Genomic DNA, 27,234 nt, shown 5'->3' with positions numbered 1-27,234 from the left:
TTTCTAAACTTCATCCTGAAAGGAAATTAAACTAAAATTTGTTCACAGTGATAGTCAGGGAGAGGAGACCTTGGAAAACGACAAGTCCAATGGAATGCCCATACCAACAGCACATGGGACTGAGAACTTGGCTCAGGATGCAAAGGGCATAATCCTGTGAAGGAGCCAGCCAGCAGTGGCAGCCAAGGCTGAGCCCCACTCCCACCACGTGGTCAAAGGGACACACATTTTTTGCTGGCACTTGTGACCTATTCATCTCTAACAAGTGAAACACACACACACACATCTTCCCTGCTCTCCAGGAACCAGCCTCGTTTTCAGTTCCCTAAAGAATGCCTACAGCATGAGGATTCTGCAGAGGCTACACGGCAGCTGTGGAGTTTCAGGGCAAGCCCACCTCTTTCTCCATGAGAACCAAGTCAGGGGCTCTCCCTGTGTGGGATGGCCAAAGGACACTTTTTTCAGTTTTCCCAGAGCGAGCTTCTTGCTTTGTGATGAGAACCACAGACAGGTTGTGAGCATCTGATTATGTCTGGGTTGCCTTGGAAAACAACCCCTCCCCCCCAGCCATCACACAGGGTGCCTCCTGGACTAAACAAGGGAGAGCTATCCGCTCCAACGCTGGCTGAGTCTCTTGACTTAAACTAACCTTTAAATGTATGTGAATGTATTTCAAAAGGTACCTAACCATGGTAGCAGTTCAGTAACACATAGTAACACCAAGATCACTTGCAATCAACAGAAAACAACCTTAAAAATAAACACACCAATTAAACCAGACTGCCCAAGTCCCAGCTATGGGAAACCCTGAAATATGTTAAGTAACTGACGTCAGAGGACAAGAGAAAATGGGCCTACCTACCTTACCCCACACAGCAGCCATTTCCTAACTGCGCATGTGCTGCAGCCAGCAGGACACCAGGGTGACCCACTTACCCATGCCTCGCTCACTCTTGGAGTTCTGCTGTGCTCCAGAGGTGGTGGAGAGGTCTTCGGGGACAGGCATGGGCTCATCCCCTTCATCTGGCGTGTCACTGACTGGGGGGCTCTCCTTCCCTGCAGACACAAAGCAGAGCTTGAGTTTCTGGCAGGCGCTGTCTGTCAGCTGCCGAGAGAACTTCAGTACGTGGGCATCACCTTGATGGCACGCTAGGGCAGCATGCAGGGTGCCTGCTCCGAATGAATGCTGCTCTGTTAGGGCTAACATGTATTTCTAGGAACGCATATCACTGCCAAGTGCTAAGTCAATATCAGAGAACAGAGATTTACAAAAGGAAACCAACAACAAAACATAAAACAGCATCTGCGACCTTAGCTATTCCTGGTACTGAATCACTACCTGAACAGTGATACATTATAGGGCCTATGTGGTGATGTTGTTATTTTTCAGAGCAAACTGGCTTTTAGATATTCTCAATACACTTTGGTAATACAGACCTATTTCTACAATTTTATTTATAAGGGATACATGAGGAATTAGTTCCATTGTTTTGGTATTTTTTGTTTTGCTTTGAATGAATATATATATATATATATATATATATATATATATATATATATATATATATATATATTCTATTTCTTGTGCTTTTAAACAACACTGTACCAAATGTCTTACCAGCCAATATTTTGACACATCCTTAAAGATCACCATTATATATATCTCTGGAAGTATTACTGCTGGGCCAATGGCAGCTGTATCTCTGAGGCGCTTCACACACTCTCTCTCTCTCTCTCTCTCTCTCTCTCTCTCTCTCTCTCTCTCTCTCTCTCTCTCTCTCTCTCTCTCTCTCTCTCTCTCTCTCTCTCTCTCTCTCCTCCCTGTCCTTTCTTCCCCACTTCTCTCCTTCTTTGTTATTATCTGACAGTCTCATTAATGCATATACAGCTTCTTTGGTCATTTTCACTCCTAGTGACCCCCTCATTCCTCTCCTAATCCCCTCTCCTCAGCATTCTTTGGCTGGATTACAGTGAAGTCTATCTGGCTCCATTAGGGATGTGGAAACCGACAGCAACCCAGTGAGACTGTCACTGGTAGAAAAAACTCTTTCTCACCAGTGCTGGGACTCTGAAAGCACTCCCCTTTCTGTAGCTTATTTAAAGAGATCACCAGACACAAACCACATAGGAGACACAGTTAGTGAGGCACTAAGCCTGTGCTAACCAACCCAAGGTAGCTACTTACAAAAGACAGTCTGGCTTGATCCTGAAGGTAGGCTCTCAGAGCACTGGTACACCAGCTGTGTGCCTGCTGAGTCGGCAACTTGGCCCTACAGGCAAAACGAGCTCCCAACAGACACTAGCCCAGACTTTTGGGAGCATAGGTAAACAACACATCAATCAGTAAAATTTTCTAAGACCATGACCAGACATGGAGATTGGATCAGCTCACAAGAATTGCACCAACACTTTAGGAGGCAGGCAAGAGACAGGGTTTACTGGAATCTTTAAAATAGAAGCTGTACAGGCACCAAGGGCATGCTTTGGGGATAGTGTTACAATCTCTATGAAAGAGACATCCCAATGTAATACCCCAGGTTAGCTGTGATTAGAGCAATTGGCATATTTTCAGAAAGAACATTATTGGGTATATTTGGATTGCCGATACAGGATAAATAGTTAAACATGGGGTAAGATTATAATAATTTCCCCAAGAAAAACAAAAGGCTCAAGAGACTCATCAAAAGTGTTCATGTTATGATAGAGTCCTGGTGCATTAGTCAGCACTATCTCCCTCACCCTAAATAGAAAACCTTTAAAGCTACAGTAGCTGGACGTGTGGCACTGGTTCTCATCTTTGCAATAAGCGAGGAAAAACTCTAACCAGGAGAAGGTAGTGTATGCTCTATTTGACAGCTCTTACTTTCATACAGTGTCATGGCCCAGAATAAAGTTTTTCAAAGTTTGAGGACTTTAGGGAGGCACTCAAAGATAAATTCTTATTAAAAAGTTCTTTATAATGTAGAGAGATTGCAGGGGGATAGGGGAAGGCTGGATAAACAGAGTCATACACCACTTGTCTTCTGAAAGGCCAATAGTGAGCCTCCAAAAAGAAAAGGGAAGAGAGAAATGATGCAATTGCATTATATCCTCAAATAGAAATATAAAATAATTATAAAAAGAACCTCCATCAGGTTGAGAGTGGGGCCTGTGGTAACACAGCCACTGCCTCAGAAGCTGTTCCATGAGTTGGCACATGCAGAATGTATGGAGTTATGGGACCCTGTGATTAACTAACTGGCATTAATACTTATTGGGAGTGGGAGGAGAAATGAAGTTGCTTTGCGTTACTTTGTTGTGATGATCTTTCCTATAATAACCTTGGTGTCATCCGTGATGCCTCTGGGCCCATGGAAATGCCATGTAACACTAGAGATACAGATCAAGGTGGGGCTAATAAAAGCACGCCACACTTTCAGTCCAGTTCATGCAAAAAGAAGTGCAGTTACCCAGTTTTAAAAGTGTGGCTGACCCATCATTGAAAGAACAATATCAACTATATCTTAAGAAGGATGTTCACAGTAACAGTTGGCTCAAGTTATTACACTAAAAGCCAGCTCACCAGTGTCCCTGGTCTTTTATCTTAGTACTTTTTTTCCCCCTACATAGAAGACAAGGTATAATGAAAACAGTAGGGATCATGATTCTGAAATACTGTGGGTCAGACTGATCAATAGAAACTCTCAGAGCAGCAGCAGCCACACGGGGAGAAGGAAGAATAACAGGTCAGTCCCCATGTGTATAGGGGCACGGAGTACAAAACTAGACTAGAAGTAACAAAACCACATGGACTCACGTGGCAGCCAAGAGCATGGCATTAATTCAACCTTACCTCACCTCAGCTCACTGATGGTTTTTAAGAGGTCCTCTGATTTGCCTAAAAGCACCCCCAAGGGTGAGTTATGTTGCAGAGACATTCATCACTCTGGGGGGCTCAGTGCCCAAGGCCCTTTGCATTCTTTTGCTGCTGGGAGGTATTCCCTGAGGAAATCTCACCATTTCATGAAAACCTTCCTGATAGGCAAAATCATTGTGCGTGTTGACTTTTGCCCAACTAACCATTTGAATCATTTCTTCCAAAAAGGAAGTGCTGGGTAAAGCCAACACACCCCAATTATGAATACAGTGATTGTGGGTTACAGGTCTGATTAAAGCAATTGAAGAGCTGACGGGAAGGAGAGAGGGCCACCACTTTAGAACTCTCTCCTCAGGTATAATGAGAGGCTAAAATTCATGACTTGGGCATGGTGAAAAATAAAATTAATAATGAGCACAAATGCTAACTAACCTGTTAAGTTCACATTGTCACTTGGTAGCCTGTAGTACATGACAGAGACATAGAATATGGCTTCTAGATGCCTTTACCCAGCAGCACAAGCAATGGGGTGGGGAAAGCAAGACAGTAAGTTTTTAATAAGTCAGATGGAATGACCTTGAAGAGGCAAGTAAAAATCTCACTGGCTTAGAAAACAAAGCTTCTGGCTAAATTATAAATACGCCAATTTATATTTAATTTGCCTGCTGCCTATGTGTCAAGTATGTCTTCGAGAAGTTCTTGTGGTCAAATGAAAGAAATTGTTCCCTTAATCTGAAACTAAAAGTAAGTGATTTCTCAAGTAGATTACAATTCCTCCAGCTACCCAGCATCTTTAATAAAGAGGGACCCAAGGGAACATAATATCATGGGTAAATAGATGCTTCCCCTACAGAACCACCACCCTAGAGAAGAGTAGAAGTGTACAGCTTAGGGTTGAAGTAGGCTCATACTTTCTGGCTTCCTATGGGGCTTCCTGTCAATTTCTTATAGGCTGAGTCTTAGCTTCCTACAACTTGGAGATATAACTGCATCCTCCTTCAGTGGGCTTCTATCAAGTGAAAATGAGAAAATGCTTAGGATAGTATTTGGGTAACTCAAAGTGCTCAGTCAATGTGATTTGCTATGGTCAAGTAGGTAGGATACTGGTGTTATTTAATATATATGAGGCTCCTTTTTTTCCTACACAGATTATGTATGTCTACAGAGTGTACTTCTTATATGCACGTTCCAACAAATACATTACTAACAGCATTAAGAAAATGTCCAATACATAGTTCAGGTGATGGGAGCCAGAGGAGCCTCAGCGATTCGCTGGCGGGAGTCCCTACTACTATAGGAGACAGACCATGGTTCAGCAGGCCAGAACACTGGCTTGTGGCCCATGACTGCAGTCAGAAATGGGAGTGGAGATGGTCTTACCACCTCCACCAGCTTCCTCCCATAGACTGCTTCTTTCTTTAGAAGGCAAACAAAAAATGTAACCCATTTGCAGGAGTAATTTGAAAAGATGAATGAAGAAGAGATAGAGAAAACATAGTGAGCAGTGCCCTGAAGGAAGTGACAGCTTTTGTTAGATTTGCACATGTCCAATCTCAAGGTTGAGGGCGGTAGGCCAGGAGAGTTTTTATGCCCCAATTTGTAAACATGCTTAAAACACTGAGGGGTTCTTGGTGATTACTTTCTCACTTTATACATGGTCCCTGAGTGTAATAAGGCTGGATATACCTGTGAGTTAGGGCTAATTCCTATCACGAAGTTTTCCCCAATCAGTGGGCTCAAGTCAGTGAGCATGGTCTGCAATGCTTGTCAACTTCTAGGATTGTCCCCGGCCCATAGGTGGCATCAATTGGGGCACAGTCCACATTTAGGGTACACCCCAGGGAAGAAGAATCCAATGGCCTTGAAAATAGAGGCCTTGTGAGGACTGTGTTTTTTAAAGTACTATGCATGGTAGGGGGAAATCCTATGATTGTCTTGCATGAACAAAATTCTGGGTTCCATCCCCAGGGCTGCATGAAAAACAAAACAAAACGAAGGAAACAAGTCAACTCCTGTCTACTTAAATGTGTTCCCTTCCTACTTTCTTCCTAGTCTTAGCAGACAAAGAAGGAAATGCTGCTTTGAATTGGGAAATTATCAAAGAAGGTTGATAAAAGTATGAAAGAAGTGTAATTCTTTCCCCAGTGTGATATACTTCATGGATGTTCTAACCATTGTTCAGAATGCTCAAAGTTGGACCAAACTCGGCAGCTGCACACCAGGGCTGGAGAGAGTGTCATTCTTTTGCTGTGGGTATACAGAGACAATTTCAGACCAAATCTTAAAAAAAGAATAAAAGGAGAGTAAAGGAGTTTTTCAAGCTGTTTTGCTGTCCCTGTCCCCAGCTGTCTTCTCTTTTAGGGCAGCCCACAATACACTAAGTATTCAGAATAATGTTAAGGGTCAGAAAAGGAAGTTCAAAGACCTAAGGCATTTGTGTGCCTTAGGATCAAAATGGAAAAAGGAGACTATTGACTATTCCTCATAGTTAATATTTTAGAGGTGGTTTTCAAGGCTAGGGGATGTTTGTGTCTTTACTGTTTTTGATTTCTTATGGGCACCCACTAATTGCTCCTCTTTGTGTGGTACACTGTGATGTTTGAGATTTCAGTCATGCATGCAGTGTGTAGCACTCAAGTCTTTATGTGTGGGTGGTGCACTATTCCTTTATAGTGAGCAAATTCAGAATCTTGTCCTCTAGGTATTTTGAAATATATTACATTACTGTCTATAGCAGTCACCATACTATGCAAAGGCACACTAGAGTTTCTCCCTCCGATCTAACCATGGATTTGTATCCACTGACCTGCTTCTCCACCACTATCCTCCCCCTCCACTCTCCACTGGCAGAAATCATTCTCTCAACCTCCTTTTTAGAGAAATATTCAAAACCTGTTCAATCTACCTACAATTCACTTAACATAAGCATAATGCGTACTTATTATACAGTGTTGAGAAAACAATGGCGGGTCCTTCATGGCTTACACCGTGGAAATGGTCCTATAACTACATATAAAAATGCAACTGTAACATGGGCTGCAGACTTATACAAAGGCATGAAGGCTTAGATTAGGGGATTTCTTTCCTTTGTGGCATGTTCTCTTTTTGTTATTCACAAAGTGTTGTGGCCATATTACCTCAATAAATTGCCATAATCTCTGGGAAGCACTGAAAATATCATGGCATTTTCTTCTGAAAAGTTTTTTTCTTTCCACTTTGTGTTTTTTGTCCACCTTTTAGGAATCAGCTCAAGCTCTTACCTTTATCAACTTATTATTTTTTATTATTATACCTCTCTGTGTACTTCACATGTGTGCATGCCATTGATTTTTTTTTTTTTTTTTTTTTTTTTTTTTTTTAGTGCCTGGATTATTTCACTCTTCTGGTCTATCTATGTTGTCCCATAAGACAGGATCCCAACATTTAGAACTAAATAGTGTACTCCATTATATACATATACACATACATATACATATACACATATATGCACATACATATGCATATACATATACACATATATGCACATACATATACATATACACATATATGCACATACATATGCATATACATATACACATATATGCACATACATATGCACATACTCCGTTATATACACATATCACACGTTATCCATTTATCCACCGATGGGTGTTTAGGTTGGTTTCACCTCCAGCCTGTTGTTTTGAATTAGGACCTCAGGAACATAGGTGCCGTGTGGACCAAGAGGTCTCACTCCACTGAGTGCATTTTGTAAAGTTTAAACTTAGAAGTCCTCTGAGGTCAAAGCAGCAAAGAAAAGCAGAAGAACCGAACCAGCAAAAGAGGCTCTTCTTGCCCTTGGAGTTTCTCAACATCCCTGTTTTTGTGACATTCAATCTAGCTGTAAGGGGTGAGCCCCATGGGTGAGACCTTCCATATGTAGAGCCCCCCCCCCCACCCCCGGCTCTGTTAATTATGTTTAGCACACACTGTCTTCCTAGGCTTTGGGGGATGGGTAAGCAGCTGTGACAAGCTAAACAGCATCTTTTCATTTAACTGTTTTGCTTAAAAAGCATAAAAGAAAATGAAGCCAAATAACTCTAAACAGTATAGGAAACGAACAGTGTCTTCCTCCTCCCCCCAGCGCGCCCATCTTTCTTCTAACGCTCAGCCTCTGGGGGCTGTCTAGGTTAATATACACACTCCAGAATCACTGTGACTGTTCATGCAAGCATGTAGAATGCATGTGTGCACACATGTATATAGTTTATTTTTTTCCACATGGAATCGTACTTTGCATCTTCTCCACTTTCATACACATTTCAAATTTCTTTCCATATTCACACTTTGTTTTTAAGAGCTGAGGGTACAGGTTAGTGCACATACCATAGTTTTTAAGTATTAGTGACAACATCACAGTGAGTGCGTGCTTAAATGTTTTGTCCACTTGGAAGAGATTATTTTTTAAGATGAATTCCATAAACCAAAATGTGTAGTCTGTATGACATGAACAAGTTTTGCTTGCACCAGACCTGCAGACCACTTCCATTACTCTGAACTAGGAAGGCAACAGATTTTGCCACCTTTTAAAAGTGGCCGCTCATTCTTCTTTTCATTGTGGGAAATTTAAGCCTGAAACCTCCTTACAAAGGAAAGGAAGAGTGCAGGAAGAAACATGTGTGACTCACTGCAAGCCCATCTCTAGAGGGGTGGACCTCGGCACCGGCAGGTCCTCTAGTGAGCCTGGCAGCATGACATATTAAGGGCACGTCCCCTCAAGAGCATCTACCTGGACCAAAATGCAAACTTACAAACAAATAAGCACCTCTTCAAACCCCGAGGAGACAGTGTAGCCAAGGCACAGACGGCGGACTGACCAGTACCATATAGAGGCCAGGCCTCTGGGACTGGGGAATTGCCTGGAGGCTCTGAAACAGAAATACTGAATACACCTCCATGTCCAGGAACTCTGCTTCCAGGTACTGTCCAGATACAGGCCAGGCAGGGATGGGCTTCCTATCCCCACACATATGGGGACAGGGCAGAATCTGCTGGATGGCTCATGCTCAGTGTTGCCCCACCGGACAGCCTGGAACCTGACTCCACTTTTCTACTAGCTGTAGTGGTCCACTTTCTAGGTCTGGTAAGACGAGCCATGCTTTTGCCTTCCACACCTGGCAACTGCTCAGACTCTGGACTGGGCCCTGTTGGTAGCTATACTTTCCTTTCGAGCTGCTGTCTCCTCCTCTTCCTCTCCCAGCTTTTATCTTTTAAATGCCATCTTTGGCATGTGGTTAGATGTTTGGTAGACAAATCCATTGTAATTTTCTCCAAAAGTACAGTATTTCTTTAAGCCTTTTCAGGTTGCTCTCAGAGTTACCACTAAAACTAATTTTGCTTGGGAGTTTTTTTTTTTTTAATGTACAGGTTCTCAAATTAGGATGCTTTAAAATGTGAAGGAAATGCTGACACACATGCCTCTGGATCTTTTCTTTTATGGCAGCCTTGCTGGCTCCCCTAAGCACGGCCAGCACAACTTCTGGACTACCTATCACCCCTGGTCTCACCTGAAACTTGGGACATGTCTTGACACTCATCAGCATCCATTGTCTTCAGATTATCTGAGAAAGAGAAAAAGGGATTTTAGTTTAAAGCAAAAATACCGAGACACACAGAGAGAAGAGAAAGAGAGAGAGAGAGAGAGAGAGAGAGAGAGAGAGAGAGAGAGAGAGAGAGAAGAGAGAGATTACACTATTTAACAACATGGCTATCTAGCAAGAATAATGCGTTTTCCTCTCCACATACTTGCTGGAGTATCAGACCAGCACAGACCTTGATCCTTTAAAAAACAGCATTACAAAGATTTATAAAAATATCATTACAAGCACAGGAGGACCAAATTTGTTATTTATTGTTAATTTCCTACTGCATAATAACCCAAAATGCAAACTGACTGCAACAAAATTAAGCAGAAAATTAAATGGCCCTGGGTCATTGTAGGCACAGAATTCATTCTCTTGGCTGATCCATAGTTATGTTCTTTCTAATTTACTGAGCATGCATCGATGAACCTTGAGTCAGCTTGGTGACACGCGTACAATCAGCAATCAAAAAACGAAGCAATTTGCTGAAGAATGTCTCATTTACCCAGGCTGGCTGCATATCTGAACAGCAACGCACTACCTCCATCAATAATGAATACACCTCCAGCCTGGCAGATTGGCAACACATGCTCTGTCCTTGTCCCCCACTCCTCAGCTCTAGCCTCGGACTCTCTTACAGAGAGAAGTGACAGAACAAGCCAGGAGAGGGCCCCAAACCTCCTGTTTTGCAAGCCTCTGGCTGGCTCCTCATCTTGGTTTGAATTGAAAGCACCCATAGTAAGAGGCTGTCCTACAGTGGACTGTGCTACAGACTTCCACAAAGGCCAGCGAGGGACCCAGAGACAGAGGGAGAGAAATGAAGGCAGTGAGACTTGGCTACTGGGCCACACCTCAGAGCACTCGGGTGCCCTTAGATGCTGCTATTAGTACATTAGTACATAGTAGTGTGATATGAAATCTACGGCCCGCGGATTCTGTGGTGACTTCATTGAGTCTGCGCACCACACTCTGCTAGACAGCTGCCCCTGCCAGCAGACTCAGGTTATCCACTGAGTCTAAGCCAGGTCCTTTTGTTCTTCCCTGGGTACCACCATCTCTTTGGGGATATGGGCTGAGGCCTGCTTTTATCAGAGACCTGGAAACTGATGGGGGATTCCAATTGCTTGGGAAGCTGTGTCGGCAGTGACACATATGTACATAGTTTTATATAACACAGTTATATGTAAGACATGGTATATATATATGTGTGTGTGTGTAGCATACACATATATTCATAGATGCATGTATTATATATTATGTATGTATATGCATGTCATATATAGCTATATATGTAATTTATGTGATGATGTCTGTATATACTTAGAACTTTATATATCTTTGTATGTTTAACATGTTTGATGGTACATGTGGATGGAATATGTACTTTTTTTTTTTTTTTTTTTAAGAATAGCATTAGTCCTGAAGAAGACTTAAGTAGCGGCCCTGCTTTCCAGACAAAAAAGGGTTTCACCTCTTTCTGAAAGGCACTTCATTTGTCTCAGCTGTGAGGTCTTTCAAGGATGACAACTGGCTTAGGAGAGCACCCAGGACCACAAGGGGACAAAGGCCCCGTCCTGGTGTACATATGCTTCAGACCCTTAATAAAGGCCCAGCAGCCAATGAGATGAGTCAAACCAGCCCCAGAGAAGAACACCACCAGTCCAAGCGTCGCCAAAAACTTTGTGGCTGGAGTCGCACAGCCTTCCCGTGTAAAAGGCAAAAGGATGTGATTCTGATAAAGCAGAGGCCTGGGTGGCAGGCTGGGCTGCACGAGTGAGAGCCCAGGCTTCATTCCTGTGGCTTTCTGGCCACAAACACACTGATTTATGAAGCTCATTACAAGCTCTGAGATGCCCTAGTGTTGGTTGGTGAAACAGAACTTAGTGACTTCAACACAAAATGTTTGTCATGTGAACTTTGAACTTTTTGTGAGATGAATTAGTTTTCTTTCTTTTTTTCTTTTTCTTTCTCTTTTAAAAGAAAGTCACGTAAGTTACACCATTTAGGACTAATTATATTTTTTAACTTTCAGCTTTTTCTGTGTGTTTCTATGCTTTTCATAAAATAGGGCACTAAACATATTCCAGAGGTACCATTGAAATGTTTTCTTTAATATCCATTTGCATTTAACTTCTACACAGTACCATCATTACATTTTAATGGAGATGCATTAAAGGATTCACTAGATGATGGCCCAGTATAATATACTCAAGCAACTTCCAATTCAAAGGAAAACAAATGTTTGATCAGGCCCATGACTATGAGTGCCTGCCCTTCTCTGAACAGTCATCTTCTCATATAGCTGGGGACAGAGAAGTGAGGCCACTGACAGTACTTGGAGCATGCCCCTGTGGGCACTGTGGCCATAGTGGTGGATGTCAGTATCCCAGCAGCTCACCTCTGCACATGGCTGCACTGCTGGGACACTTAGCGACAGAGTCCCTGCCAGCCAGGGCACATGGACCCTTGTGACATCATCTACCTCACTTTGATTTTCATGCACATTTTCAACCCCACCCTCCCTGGACTTGTGATGAGACAGTTTCCAGCAGGGTTTCAACCATCAACCACATTTTCAGAGATTTCATACTTTTTAAGCTAAGGCCTAGAGTCAGTCTATCCTGTGTCCTATGAATTCAGCTGCCTGACCTGTCTGACGTCACTCCAGGGACTTCACAGACCTCCCCAAATGTTCTGAAACTAAAGATAGGCACCGTCTTGGGTAAAGACTAAAGAAGTAATCCACCAATGGCAAAGTGAGGGGGAAATAGATTTGGCATTGTTCAAGGCAAAGTTTACAAAGGACATCCCTAACTGTCCCGAAGGACTCTAGCCCATCCTGGGTACCATTCTGACCAACAGGGGCTACAGAGCACCTGAGGGAAAAGGTGAGATTTTAAAGGGCTGGACAGATGTTTCAACAGATAAATGTGATGCCCTCAAGCCTGACAACCTGAGTTCAATCCCCAGGAACCACATGGTAGAAGAAGAGGACTGATTCTCACAGGCTGTTCTCTTATCTCTACATGTACATGCATGTGTGTGTGTGCGCGCACACACACACACACACACACACACACACACACACACACACGGGGGGGGGGGAGGAGAGAAATATATTTAAGAGACCTTGAAGATTTTCAAGCTCAGTTACGTTATGGTCTCAGCTTTAAAAAAAAAAAGGCGGCAGGGCGGGGGTGGGGGAGGTTGGGGGCAGAGAGCTTCCTTTTACTTAAGAGTTAATCACCAAAGCAAATTAGTGGCATGTTTTCTCAAACTTTGACCCATTTGAAATATGAGGACCTTCAGGTCTGGGTGGGGGCATCGGAAGGAATAAGCATGCCACAGAAAACGTGTTGTGGTGGTCTACTTTGCATGGGAAAAGCAAACAGTCTCGGGAAAGGGCCAAGCCAACAGAGAACATGCCACAGTGTCAGTAAACTAGCTCTCACTTGTGCAGTTCTAAACATGAATGCGTTTATTGTTTCTTTGGAGCAAGGAGTTCTGAATCTTGCACAAGGGGAAATAGATGCAGAGATAAGTGCAGGCCAGCGTGACAGAGGCTGCCCAAGGCTGGCCCTTTAGGACAGGGAGCAGTGAGGAGGCCTCCTTTATAACTAACCTGCCATCCCTCCAGATCTCTTTGCATTTCCTGTCTTCTTCATCTAACTCTCTTCTCATCTCTATCTCTCTGTCTCCCTCTCTCTTTTCCCCCTGTCCCTCTCCCTTTCTGTTTCTCTTTTCTTCTGATGAAACAGGGACACACAGGTTTCCTTGCCTTGTTTCAGATAGGAGTCAACACACCGCTCACACCCACCATTAGAGAAGAGCCATAAAAGACAGGAGGGCAGGTGCCAGGTTCCAGACTGAGAAGGAAGGACCCCATTGCTTTGGACATCAGGCAGGAAGCACAGACTCAAAGCTTCTGCAGACCATAGGAGCCTTCCTAGGAGACCAGGAGCCTTTCTTCTTGCTACACAGAAGCCACTGCCACCAGGCTGGAACCTGGCTGGCTCCCGAGAGAAGTGTCCAACAGCCCTGGGCAGTTGTGCCTCCAGGTAAGTAGCCAGGCCAGGTCTTTCTTAGTTAGTGCTGGCCCAATTTTAACTTGCGAGACCCAGAGGAGGGCTTACTGGGGCTCAGGACCACACCAGTCCTCAAAGGGTGCTGGTAAGTACCTCTCCCTGTGGCCCTTGAAGTCATAACCCAGCGCCTTTTCCAGAACTTTCATAAGCTGAGCCTAAATCTATTACATCAAAATGAAAAACTAGATGCCAGTCAGAAGTCACAACTTCTTCTTTTTTTTTTTTTTTTCATTTCAAGTTACCCAAGTGGTATGGCTATCAGAGAACAGTTAAGCACATGGCACACAAAGCTTGCTGCTGGCAGGAGTGGAGGTCAGTGCATATTAGCCTGTTCTCTGGTCTGTATTATATTTGCACAAGCTTTGAAAAATGTCCTCTGAGATTTGAAAACACTGTACACTACTTTTTGTATTTATTTTCAAGGCAAATGCCCTTCCGACTACTGGAACGGCCTAGTAATCTCCCAGTGTGGTGATGCTCTGTAAGGACCCTTGAGGACCTTGCCTATAGCAAGCAAAGGAAGAGTACAGGCACCTTTTAGGCAGCCCGTTAACTGTGAGGCATTTGAGAGTTCAGCTGTTAAGCTTCCTGAGACTGTGAACAATTCCCGCCTTGCCCAACATTTCATTGGGAGGGCTGGCTCAGAGTTGGTATAGAGCTAGCACCCAGTGCCTATTAGTCAGTGAGATCTGATAACATTTCCATTTTGCAGAAGAGAAAACCGAGGCTGAGAGCAAAGCAAGAGTTGCCTGCCCAAGGCTGCATCCAACTAAGCTAAGCTCTGGACTCAGTCATCTGATGACAACATCTGCCTTCTGCTATCCTGGCTCTATGAACTCCATCAACACAACGCAGTGTCTGATAGATGAGGAAAGGTATCCCTTAGATTGGGCCAGAATATTAACTCCCCCTTCGCAATATCCCTTGTAACAAATTTTGTAACACAACTTCTGCAGCACCATTAAGTTCTGGTTGTGCAGCTGCCTACACGTGCTTGGTGTGTTTTTTTTTTTTTTTTGTTTGTTTGTTTTTTCTTGTTGGTGAAGCTACCCCAGGGATATGGAACCAGCTACTTAAATACTTAACAGTGAGTGCTTTGAAAGCAGTAAGTAAACACGTGTATAGGGTGGGTGCGGGAGGGGGGGGGTGTTTGAGTCCAAGACTATAACCTATTAAAAATGCCTAGGTCATAGATCTCTTTAATAAAACACATTATTCTGTGAGAGGCATGTCTTTTCATCTGTACACTGAATATTTCTTTCTTTTTTTTTTTTGCAAATTTATCATATCACCGTGAATTACATTGTATAGTTTTCAAAAGGAATGCTCCAAGAGAAAGGCCAGCAATATGCCAAGTCTTTGTATCTAGTCAGAGACCTTCTAGGTGTGTGTAACGATTTGACAAAACAGGTTGGGAGAGCATAAAAACTTCTGAGTACTCCTATTTCATCTCTGATTCTTTTCACTTTTCAAAAATTAGCTGCCAATCTATACATTTTCATGACTATTTCCCAGAGCTTTGCTGGTGCAAATAACAATGAGCAACAAGATTTAAACAGGAGCCTAGGAATCCAATTTAGTGTTTGCCATACCCCCTCCTCCAACATTCAGCTAGGCTGCAGAAGGTCCAGCAGTTTGACCCTTCTCCAGGGCAAATCACTCAGATGAGCACCCCTGGCTTCACATTTTCCCCCTCTGTGGGCAGAAACTGATATGTGAAAGGAGAAAGGTCACAGAGAAACGAGGAAGTCTTAAAAAAAAATACAGCCAAGGGGCTAAGGGAAGACCCTAGTAAAGTGCCTGCCAGGCAAGTATGAAGACACGAGTTCAATCCCAGGGACCCACAGAGAAAGCATGGCACCACAACCGTAATGGCGGGGACAAAAAGATCTGTGAGACTAGATGGCCAGCCTATCAAGCCAGCCAGGGATAGACTCCGGCCTGGAAATAGAAGGTGGAGGGATTGAGGGAGAGACACCATTTTGACCTCTGGCCTCTACACATACACACGCATGCCTTCACACACAGGTGCACATGTAGGTGAACATGTATACACACACAAACACGAGAGAGAGAGAGAGAGAGAGAGAGAGAGAGAGAGAGAGAGAGAGAGAGAGAGAGAGAGAGAAACAAAGATCGCTTCCTAGTAAGAAGTCCTGACTGAGCACCTGCTCTGTGACGTGTAATAGAAAATGGTAGAACCAGGCATGGTGGATCACATTTATAATTCCAGGGTTTTCAAAGAGTCAAAGAGTTTGAGAGTGGCCCTGGCCACATGTGTTGTGAGTTTGAGCCTAGCCTGGGGGAACAGGGTGAATGTCTAGGCTAGAGTAAAGAAAAGGAAAGACGGTGGATCTTACACAAGAAAGACTATTCTAAAAATGTAGACAATGGAATTTGAGACAAGAGGCTCCCAAGTGTCCTGACATGACAGTCAGCACTGCCTTTGCTCTCTCCTCCCACAGGTAAGCCGTGTTCATGCCACAAAGCTGGGTTTCCTGTCTACCCTACACACTGGCCACCCACTCACAGCAACTGAGGAGAGACACACAGTTGCAATTAACATGCTTTCTGATTCGGACCATCAACACTGGCCACTTCTTAAGTAGCTTCCTCAAATATAAATGGCTTTTCACACTTCATCACTTAGTTTAGGAACATTTTCGTCTGCCCTCTTACTGGGGAAGACCATTATGCACGGCCAGGAGTAGTGTGAGAGAATGGAAATGCAGCACAAATGAGATTTCTATCTTTAAAATGCAGCAACGGCTTCCACAAGACTGATTCACACAGATAATTCCCAAAGTGCTGATAGTTTGTAATTGTTTTAAAGAGACGGCAGAGCCCTTTTCTCCCGAGTTCCTATTCTAGTTTGTTTCAAAAGAGATTAATGTGATCTTACACCCCTTTCCTCCTCCTCTTTCCTCTTCTTCTTCTTCTTCTTCTTCTTCTTCTTCTTCTTCTTCTTCTTCTTCTTCTTCTTCTCTCTCTCTCTCTCTCTCTCTCTCTCTCTCTCTCTCTCTCTCTCTCTCTCTCCTTCCTCCTCCCTCCCCCTCTCTCTTTCTCTTTGGTTTTCTAAGACAAGGTTTCTCTGCATAGCCTTGGCTTTTCTAGACTTGCTCTGTAAAGCAGGCTGTCCTCGAAGTCATGGAGATCTGCCTGCCTCTTCCTTCTGACTGCTGGGATTAAAGATGTGTGCCACCATGCCCAGCACAACATCATCATCATCATCATTATTTAATTTGGTAAGGGAATGAGGTGCCACAAAAAACAATGCAGTATCTCATTATGACCTTTCGCAGTGAAATTACGTAGCCATCCAAGTAAATGCTATCAAGTGGACACCTGAAAATCCAATCTTAAAGCTGTATCTGGTGGGGGCGGGGAAAACCCACTTGTGTATCCATAACCTTAGGAAAAATGTGCCTCTGATGCTGGCATTTCTACAACTCTACTTGAGTTAGAAGGGTCAGTTTGTTTGCCAAAGGCTTTATGTTGCTTATGCCTAAATAAGTCAAAACCATGCAGAGCTCTGTGGAGGTGCCCTATTGCTCAGGACTTTTTGCATGCACTCTGAGCAAATGTAACCCAAACGACAGTCTGACTGTGGCTCATCCACTGCTGATATTGAGATGCGTTTCCCAGGAACCAGCCAGCCTCAATTGCATTTCACTTTCCTTATCGTCTCAACAAAACAGGACACTGTTCATGTTCCAGGTCAGAACCATCACTGAACTCAGTGTGACATACACTGGCCTCGTAGTCTTTGAAATATAAAAGGCCACCATGGCCCACCCTAGATATGATAAGGAGAGTCTAGCCTTTGTTTCAGAGAGGAGGACAAATTCCTGATGTCCTACGTGGCCGTCACTCAGTTGGGAAGGCTACATGGACTCCGGCCATTTTCTCTAACATACTGGAATCCATGTTATCTTTATTGACAGCACCTGTAAACATCAATGATCATCTCTTAAAATGAAATAGCTTTTAAATAAAAACTATTACAATACTGACATGTAGCATCTTCTAATTTCAAAACTATGTTCAAAGTATTCTGATTTAGATTCAAAGATTGAGTTCCCTAAATCATATCATGATCTCTTAAGGGTTTTAGTACTTTGACAAGTTACCTTGTTCACTCAGCTTCTAGTGGGGTAAGCACAACACTTGTAGTGTCAACAGACAGGGTAAAAATCAGTTATCTAATAACTATTACAAGCAATAAACTGAACAATGACAGGAAAAATACCACTTGACTATCTGCATTGGCTTTCCAGTCAGATCCTGAGGAATGTCCACATTTTTAAAAATGATATGGCTCAGTAGCAGTGCCCTCTGACCCAGATTAGGGAGCATCCTCAAGATACCAATAGCACACATCATGAACAAGACTGCGATCCATGTGTAACGTGTGTCCACGCAACCCAGGCTATTTGGATGGATTTTATAATCCTCCACCTTCAGCCTACAAGATCCTCATACAAACCCAGGAGACAAGGGTCATCAGCTAACCCACATGGAACCTCACAACTTCCTCAGTGACAAAAATCGGCGTCTCTATTTATAATCGGGCAGAAAATGCTCTTGTCCTTTAGAAAGCCAAACCCAGGGGAGCTCAGTTTCAACGCCTGCTAGGACTGTTCTGTAGTCTTCCGAGTGACACGGACGATGAGTTTTCAGTGGTCTGAGTCTTTCTCAGAAAAGTTCATGACTTCGACAAAGTCCTGTATGCTCTTAATTAAAGTGAAAGTCCTTTAAATTCAGTCAAACATATACGCCCTCATGCTAAAGCTCCGACACATTCTAGGTGGAAAAGAACTGGAACTTTCCAAACCAGGTTTTAAAAAAAGTAATGGACAACCTTGTTCTGAGGGCCTGAGACAACTGGCAGCTGTTTTCATTTGATGAAGTGGGATACACAATTTACTTGTTTTTACAACAGTCTCTTAGAATATCACTTTAGTTTTCTACTCTACACAAGCAAGAAAAGAGAAGGTCACTTTTCTCAGGCTAAAAGTGGGGCTCGCATTAGGGGGTCTATGGCTTTCTCTAGTTTCCATTAAAAGCACTGGGGCACATTTCAGAGTGCTTCAGGTAAGCTTACAAAAGGTCAATTCCTCATTTTCATGTCTCTTAAAGATGCTAAATTAAACATGCCCCGTTCCCCCATCAGGTCAAAAGAATTATCTTATGGAATTTTATTTGTTCAAATTTACCACTAAAAATGTGATATGACAGAAAATTATCAAAACCTATTAAGTTGGTCCCCACAGAATGCCTAGCTTTGGCAAAAGATTATTCCAAACCACATTGTTCATCTTCCAACAGTTTAAACATAACAGAAAATGACATAAAGTGTAGAAACGGTGTGGAGTCTCAAAAATACAGCACACACACACACACGATATATGTAAGGACTTTAAAGAATATTCTTCAATAATTGGTTGTTTAGCCAAAATACCACAAAAAAAAAAACAGAAAAAAAGAAAGAGGAGAAGAGAATGGGAGAAAGAAAGGAAAACCGTCTACAGCTTGAGACCACGGGCCAGCTTTCTCTTCAGACTCTGTAGTCCATTACACGTAACTGTCCACACATCATCTTGAACTTTTGTTTTGAAAATGGCGGCAAGTGGCAGAGGTGAGCTGCTTTCTGAAGAAAAATGAATCACTGCACACTCGATTGAGAAAAAAATGAAGAAAGCTCCTTTGCTCTAATTAGGGCCCGTTTTAAGCAATTCATTAAGCCGTGGCCCTGTGCCACAAGCCATCAGGAGGTGGAGCATGGGTCTAACTTGAGAGCAGAACACACTGATGGAGCCTAATGGCACTCTCCATCACCCCAAGACAGGGAGCTGGGCAGGGGTGTCAGGGAGGCACTCTGGATGAAGGCTGCTCACCAAAACCCCTGGCAGGAGATGGAAGGAACACTGGCTAGATCGAACCAAGGAAACACGACGAGAAGCCAAACCATGTGACACTCACCAACAAGCTGGTGCTTCCCCAAGGCCAACCAAGAGCTGCCTCTCTCTGTCACACAAATCCAGACTTGGTCTGAGTCTCCTCTGAGTAGCCAGTCCCTGCGTGGGCCTCAGGTCCCTCTTCCTCTTCCTCCAAGGTCCCAATGCTGCCTTCACACACCACTGGGGTTCAGAGAAAGGTGGAACCAGCCGGCAAGTATGCAAAGAAGGAGGGAAGCTAGTCTTCTCTCAGGGAAGCTCAAACAGGAAAGGAGCCCAAGCTTCCTGCCGTAACCAAAAGACGAGTTCAGAAATCATTCGGATGTCTGATTTGTCAGAAGGAGGGTGGGAAGGGGTGTTCTCTTCGTCAACGGGAATTGTGACTTCCCCCTGGCACGACATGGTCATGGGAGAAAAGTAGCAGGGCCAGGCCAGCAAAGAAGACCAATGGCCTCTACACCTGAGACTTGGGCTTTTCGACTTTTTTTTTTTCTTTTTTAACAATTATTACCAGCTGGTTGGCTGAAGACACGCTGGCATCCACTTATTTATCACAGTCTAATATGAAAATGAGAAAATGCCCATGAAAACAAGTTGCCAGTTGTCTTTAGATTGTGCCTCAGCCAACTGTCTCCCTTTGGGACTTTCTCATGAAGAACCAGTTGATCCCTCAAAACCAGGGCAGACACCCATTTCTCCCCACTTAGAAATATTTTGCAAATCATGTTTGGTTGGCTGATATAGTTCACTTATGGCATGTAGTACTGTATGCAAAAACATGCTTACACGTGTCTTAAAAATAATTGTTACATTATCATCCTGCAGCTAAGGGCTCTACTAAACAAACACTATCAAAGAGACTGCACTGAAATTCTAAGAAAAGGAGCATATATTCCAGCAATGGGACAAAATAACCTGAGGTATAAAGCCATTTATTAAATTGAAAGGAATGCGAGGAAGCAGTGGTTACATAAAAAATACCGGTGTGCTCATCAGCACCACAATGATCCAGCCTAAACCTAGATTTTAAAAAAGGTGCCTTTTTTTCTTTTTCTTTCATTTTTTTTTTTTTTCAAAAACCAATACCTCTTTTAAGACGCGAAATGGATTTGTTTCTCTCCCTGGATCCCCAGGAGAGTTCACTTGTTGCATTTACATTTCATGTGTAAATTTCCTGTAAAATGTAATGACCATACAGCAAACCTATGAAATGAAGCAACCTGAGAGAGCTAGAAAAGAAAACAGTCTTGTTCATGGGCTACTAGCCAGAGCAGGAGCTATAGCTAAAAGGAGGAAGCACAATGTCCCAAAATGTTCGCCAGGCATCCGAAGCTAATGGTTCCCAAGGAAGCAGAAGACCAGGCTGAAATCACCTCCATCATTTTCCTTAGAACTTGCAAGTACCACTTCTTTTACAGAGGGACTGTTCTGAAATATCAAATATTCAGGGGACACAACACTGTTCACACTAGAGTTGATGAATCCTGACTAACTGCAGTAATAGCACATGAATATGCAAAATCTGGCAAGCACTCAAAATTAGCTAATATCGTAAAACTAATATTATCTATGCCCAAATTTGCCACTACAGAGAAAGCATTTTATTTTATACTTTTAAAAGTAAAAAACAAAAAAAGTAAATAAGATGGAGGAAATTTATCCTTCATGTCAGGTGTATTTAATGTGAAAACACCTTTCATTGCCTCTTTCACAAGGCTCTATCTCTCCACACAATGTGTGATGGGTACACATGCAAGCAAGTATACATATACACACTTGTAATTTATTTCCTACATATTAATGTAAATAATTCATATATATAAAACATATGATCCTTTTGAATTTCAGAAGTTCTGACATTCTCATGAGCAATGTGCTGTTACAGTAACTGATATAAAACACACAAATTCAAATCAAGGAAAAAAACTTCCTCAAACCGAAGGGAGATAATTCTTACACTCAACCTCTAGTCAAGTAAAGAAAAGGCAAGGGGCCTATGGTCCTACTGGGCTTTATATCTTTCAGCTAATAAATTCACTGTGATGTTAATTTTTCAACAATGGTAATGCTGCAAGAACAACCACCATTTGCTTTCTCTTCAGGAGACAGTACACAAATTTCTCAAAAGAAGCAAACATCACCCCGACCCCCCTCCACTTTTATTAGCAACCCCATCTACTTGTGAGGCCACCATAATGGGTTATTATTACTATGGGGCTTGTAAATTTGGGGGGAGACTTGGGGTTTGGCCCTTCAATTAAAGCACCAATGAATTAGACAAACAAATAGTTTTAGAGTTTCTTAACTCTAGGTTTCAATTGTTGCCGTGAACAAAAAACTCAAAGCCACTAGACTCAAAACGTTTTGGCCATCAGCTCTCCTGCATTGTAAGTCTTAGAAGCACATTTTATTCTACAATAAAAAGGAACAACCATGTATGTTTGTGGAACAAGTTGAAATTATACATTTCATCAAAACAAATTGTATAGTCTATGCAATGCTCTACTGTCATTTTCATGGATGTGCCTATGTTACGTCCTCAACATGTTCTGTGTATTACAGGGTGCTGAACCAATGTAAGCAGGCGAATCTTTTCTCATGAATATGTGTCCCCATTTAAATTTTGAGTCACATGCCAAATAATCTAATTTGTCACTGAAACAATTTGGACACACTAACATAATATGAATAATGTTTAAATTGTTACTTTAAAAATCTCATAGGAAAAAAACCAATTAATTCAACTAATCTCATTGAACAAGTATCTTCAAACAAAGAAACTGAAGCAGGCTCTGGAATTTTCTTAGATTTTTACCACCCTCTCAATTCATAACCCAAACGAACCAATCGTTAAAAGCATTTCAATGTCTATGAAAAACACTACACATGTTATACATTTTCAATTTTCTTTTTACATCTTAAGTTTTCTTTTACAGGTAGCTTGGGCCAGGAAAGCCCTATTTCCCTAACACCACGCTGGTTCTGGAAGTTTACAGTCAGGCAGCTCAAAGATGAAATACGTTGTCTACACCAGAGAAAGAAATTACGCGTGGCTAACTTGAGCAAAAGCGCACGGTAAAATCGCCTCGAAAAACCAAAAAAAAAAAAAAAAAAAAAATCACTCTGGGTGGGCTCCAGCCCGAAAGAAAATAGAAACTACTTCTGGCTCAGATCTTTTGAATTGGTACACCTTTGGGTCACCAGATGCCATATCCTGCGCTTCCAAACTAGAAGGAAATCAAAGGCTCGTAAGATTCTTTGGGAATCACCAGTGGTGCTTGGCAATTTAAAAAAACACATTTCAAATAAATTGCAAACGTCCTGATGCCTATTTGATAACAGGGTCTCCCTGCGATAGTTTCATGACCTGGGATCACACAGTACGATGAGCAAAGTACGTTTCCAATATTATTTCTGCTTTGCACAAAGCAAACTCAAGACAGGATCTTAATAGTAAAGCAAATAGCTCTTGCATCAAAAATAAGCAGTCTTTACCCATGACTTTGAAAGTGCTGGCTTCTGTGATCTCTCTAGATAGGTCGATAGAAGCCTAACCGTGAGGAGGACCCGGGGCTACTCAGAAGTGCCCCAGACTGGCCTGGTCTCGCACTTGCAGCCTCAGCCTAAAAAGGCAGAGGTTTTGACCTAAGTCAAAGCTCTCAGTCCTCAGAAAGGAAAAGAAAGACGTGAGCGACGGTAACACTATGGATTTCGAATGATTTTACTTTCTTTCCTACTTGTAATTAAAAGGGAGGAAAAGCCACCAGTTACCCCAAGTTTTCCTACTGAAATTTAATTTGAAAACACTCACGTGGATTTGTGCGCCGCGCTTTGGGGGCCAAGACTGATCCTGGGGCGCGAAGAGCAGCTGGGGATCTGGGGCTCCTGCACCCCACGGGACCTACCCGGTTTCCGCCTGCCCGGGCCGAGTGTCCCGGGATGGGCTGCACTGCGCCGGGTTGCTGCTGTCGCCGGCCCGGGCGCGGCCGCGCAGGCACTTGTTAGAGTGCCCTGCTAAGTTGGCCGCGGAGCAATTCCCAGCTTTCTTTCACAATGACTTCCTCAAGTTGCTCACTCGCATTGTTCCCCATTTCTCGCCACACTCCCCGCCCCCCGCAGCTCCGACCGGGTTCCGAGCCCCTAGCCGCCCGGCCGTCCCGCGCGACAGCGCCGCCCGCGGGCAGCGCACCTGGCCTGGGCTCCCCGCGCCTCCACCTGCGGCCGCCCGGAGCGCGCGCCCCTCGCCCCGCACTGTGGAAACTTTGGGCTGTCGCACGCGACCTGCCTCCCGCTCTGCTTGTCCCACAGCCCACCCAGCCCGCGCGCACGCCTCACGGCTTCGGGACACCGGGGGGGCGGGGACCAGGAGCCGGGCAGAAAGAAGCCCCGCGCCCGCCGCCGCCGGGTCCCGCTGCAGACGGCAACTCTGCAACCCGCCGGGCCGCGCGCGCACAAAGTTTGCAGCCGCACCGGGCTCGGGCGCGGCCGCCGAGGGTCGCAGGGCGGCGGCGGGCACCGGCCGTACCTGCTGGCGCCGCCGGCGGCTGCAGCCCGCTCACCCGCGCCGGGCCCGCTCGGCGCGCCGCCGCCACCCCCGCGCGCAGCGCGCCCGGGCCCTCCCCTCGCCGCCAAGCTTCCTCATTCCAGCGCAGCATCGCGCCGCTGCCCCGCGCGGGGTTCGGCGGCCGGCGCTTTGCCCGGGGGCTGGCCCAGTTCAGCCGCACCACTGCGGGGGCCCCGCCGCTCAACCCGCAGGGGTGCGGCACGTGCGGGCCCGCGGGTAGGGGGGAGGGGCCTGCAGGCCGCAGCGCCACGCGCGGGACAGCCGGGCGGTCGTGACACAGGCTCACTCGACCAGTCGAGGGACACGGGACACAGTAAGGCACTTTCCCCGGTGTCTAAGAGCACCCACTGCCTGTGCTGAGCCAAATTTCCTGAAACTGGGACCCCTGGGCTCCCACGTTCGGGCTCAGGCCCCAAGGTAATAATGCCCACCCTAGGGGGTGGGAAAAGTTGATCCTGTGCGAGTGAGGAGAAGGTGCAGTTCATTTTCCCAGACAACCAATGGAATACCTCTCGCGTCTCTTCCCTCCCACCTGCTCACAGCAGAAGTTAGGATGGCGCCTTCCATCCTGGCCTGTGTGCACGCGCCAGCTTTGGAAGGGGTCTGTGGCCAGAGGTGGGAGCAAGGCAATCCTGCACCAAGGCTCGGCGGCGCCGCAGACCTCTCTCCTTGGCGTGTCAGATACCGAGTGTGCCCGCGTAGAAACAGGACTGCAGCCTCTGACAGTGCACCCTTCACACTCTACAAAGAGCCCTCCATCGTTCTGATTAGCTGGGCCACACCCGAAGGGGGCCAGGCAAGCGTTAACCCTGAGCACAGAGGGAGAATCTTGAATTCCATAGACATAGCAGTGTCCCTGCTGGGAAGGGGCTGGTGGTGGTGGTGTCCTTGCCTCACCACTTTTCAAAGCTACTTAGTAAGGCGCAAAATAAAACTGGAGTGCCCCTGAGAGGAGGGCAGACAGCTCTAGTGGCTGGGAGGAAGGTTCTGGGCCTCAAGGGGGGGGAGGGGGCGTAGTCTGTGCAGGTGGAAAGGAACACACAGGCTTCCAAGGTGGCAAGAGGAGCAAGCCCACAGGGACAGGCAGAAAATGTGACTCCAGGGCACTTGAGTGTGGCTGGGGACACAGCTGTCCAGATGGTTGTGGTCTGACTGATGCCCGTGCACCTCCACGACAGGCTTGGCCTCTGTTATCCCTGTGAGAAATCCTTTCTACCCACCAAGAGACCAATCAACACACAGACAAAGGTTTCCGTGGGCCTCTTAGATGACAGCTGCCAGTTTGTTCTCACAGATGTTACATTGTCCGTAGATCTCCAGGCAGTCCACTCGTGGGTATAGGCCAGGGAGGCCAGACTTGTAAACTACTCTTGGGTCCTATGGTTAGCCCCGGCTAGCTCCCCCCTTTCTTTATGCCCAGGAGTGTGTTGACTCTAGACCGGTCCTGTCAAGATTCGCTGGGGCTATACCCCTTAAAGTGCAAGGTGCAAGAGGGGGAGTTTAGATGGGTGGTAAGGACTGCCTTAAGCATCCCTAGTTCTTGGATGCTCTTTAAAGGGATCCCTAGTCTTGGCAATGGACTCAGATATGGTGGTCCTGGCAAGGTGTGTTTCACTTACTCTACAAGTCCAGATACCCGGGGCTTTCTGATATTATCTTATGGCCTTGCATCCTCTAGGCCTGTTTCTCTGCTATAATTTGAGGAGAGAGTAATGATAAAATTTCCCCCAAGAGATCATTTGAGAGTTAAGAAGGATCTATATAGGAAGATGCTGCCATAAAGCCCGAGGAGCATAAGTACCAGCAAATGCTATTTATTATTCAGCCCGCTAACCACCAATATCTCTCTGTGGTGATCGTGGGGAGGGAGGATACTGCAGAGTTAGGTTCTGGGGCCCACTTCCTGCTTACCTCCTTCCCCACATTCAGGTAACTGGTTGTAATTTGGGGGTCCCTGGGTGGATACCAAGAGACCAGAGGTCAGTTAAAACATTAATGCCTTTATAGGTAAAACAAACAACCAGACAAGATACTTTTTATGTCTATCGTTTTATTTATTAATTAATAACATGTATGGCTATTTTCAAAATGTTAGCGTATTAGCACTTAATGTACTCAGGAGCAATCACTTAATTACCAGTTCTTTGGTTGGCAAGGTTTTTGCTGAAGGAATCAACACCACCCATGGAAGGACTTAGCTGGGGACTTGGTTCTGGCAGGGGCTGGACTATACTTAAAAGAAAAGTGAATTTTACAGAGTAAAGGTGTCTGGGATACTGTGATGGAGCTAACAAGTAGTCAGTTTTCTGAAGTCGCCTAACCGCTCCCAGTGTCACGTTCTCGAGCCTGTGATGGTGTATCTTCTCCACCGTGGTGGAGAAACTAGGGCAAGCTCTTTTTCATTCTAAAAATTATGGCCTGTCTCCCTCCTTCCCTCCTTCCTTCCCTCCCTCCCTCCTTTCTTCCTTCCCTCCCTCTCTTCCTTCTTTCCCTCTTTCCTTCGTTCCTTTGAGACAGGGTTGCATGTATCCCAGGCTGTCCTCAAACTCACTATGTAAAGATGAGGACATTGAGTTTCTCATCCTGCCACCTCCACTTGCCTCCCAAGTGCTAGGACCACAGGTGTACTACCATGCCCTATATGCCATTCTAATACAAGTATACTTTCTTCAGTTTTTTCCCTTCAATTTTAAAGAAGCTGCTAAACAGCAGCCTAATGGATGTTTGTTTTCCTGTGCTCATTGGGAACCAACAACAAAAATATATATATATTTAAAAATAATGGGAAAAGATCTTTTTTTGTTGTCGTTGACCATTGTTCTATCAAGTTAGCTCAAGAGACCTTTGCTAATTCTATCCGAGAATGAACAAGAGCAAGAGGTGGTGGGAGCTCAGGAGTTGTAAGAAACTTGTGACAGCAACCAACCCTTCGGTTTCTTTTCCCCAGTTTTCATGACTTCCAGCTTCTGCTTCTGTGTGTTTGAGCAGCAGTGGTGGCTGCCGGGCTGGGTGACGTCCTTGATCCTGGCTTTGAGTTCCCATCCTGGTTTCCTTCCTTTTATCCACAGACCACAGACTCCCACCTACTGCCGAAGTGAAGGAACCGTGGGCCAAGGTGTCAGGTGAAGATCCCATTGGCAGTGGGTGAGTG

General features: G+C 44.7%; 1 protein-coding gene across 11 annotated transcripts in view; it reads right to left on the bottom strand.

Annotated features, from left to right (window-relative positions):
* Ikzf1 (IKAROS family zinc finger 1) overlaps positions 1 to 24,803 on the bottom strand; it is an 89,169-nt gene extending 64,366 nt beyond the window's left edge. For 2 of the 11 annotated variants that reach the window (XM_051165041.1, XM_051165049.1), the window contains exons 1-3: positions 24,593 to 24,801; positions 9,403 to 9,456; positions 937 to 1,056 (exon numbers count right to left, since the gene is read on the bottom strand). In XM_051165041.1, coding sequence (XP_051020998.1) covers positions 937 to 1,056; positions 9,403 to 9,456; positions 24,593 to 24,650 — 232 coding nt within the window. In that variant the 5' untranslated portion in view covers positions 24,651 to 24,801. Of the gene's footprint in view, positions 1 to 936; positions 1,057 to 9,402; positions 9,457 to 19,544; positions 19,631 to 23,330; positions 23,669 to 24,044; positions 24,096 to 24,592 lie in introns of those variants that run through there. The other 9 variants (XM_051165042.1, XM_051165050.1, XM_051165048.1 and 6 more) reach the window with 8 other exon arrangements.
* Between the last annotated feature and the right edge of the window lie 2,431 nt (positions 24,804 to 27,234).

Source organism: Acomys russatus, chromosome 22 (assembly GCF_903995435.1).
Source record: "Acomys russatus chromosome 22, mAcoRus1.1, whole genome shotgun sequence".
Taxonomy (NCBI): domain Eukaryota; kingdom Metazoa; phylum Chordata; class Mammalia; order Rodentia; family Muridae; genus Acomys; species Acomys russatus.
This window is presented reverse-complemented; position numbering and strand designations above follow the sequence as displayed.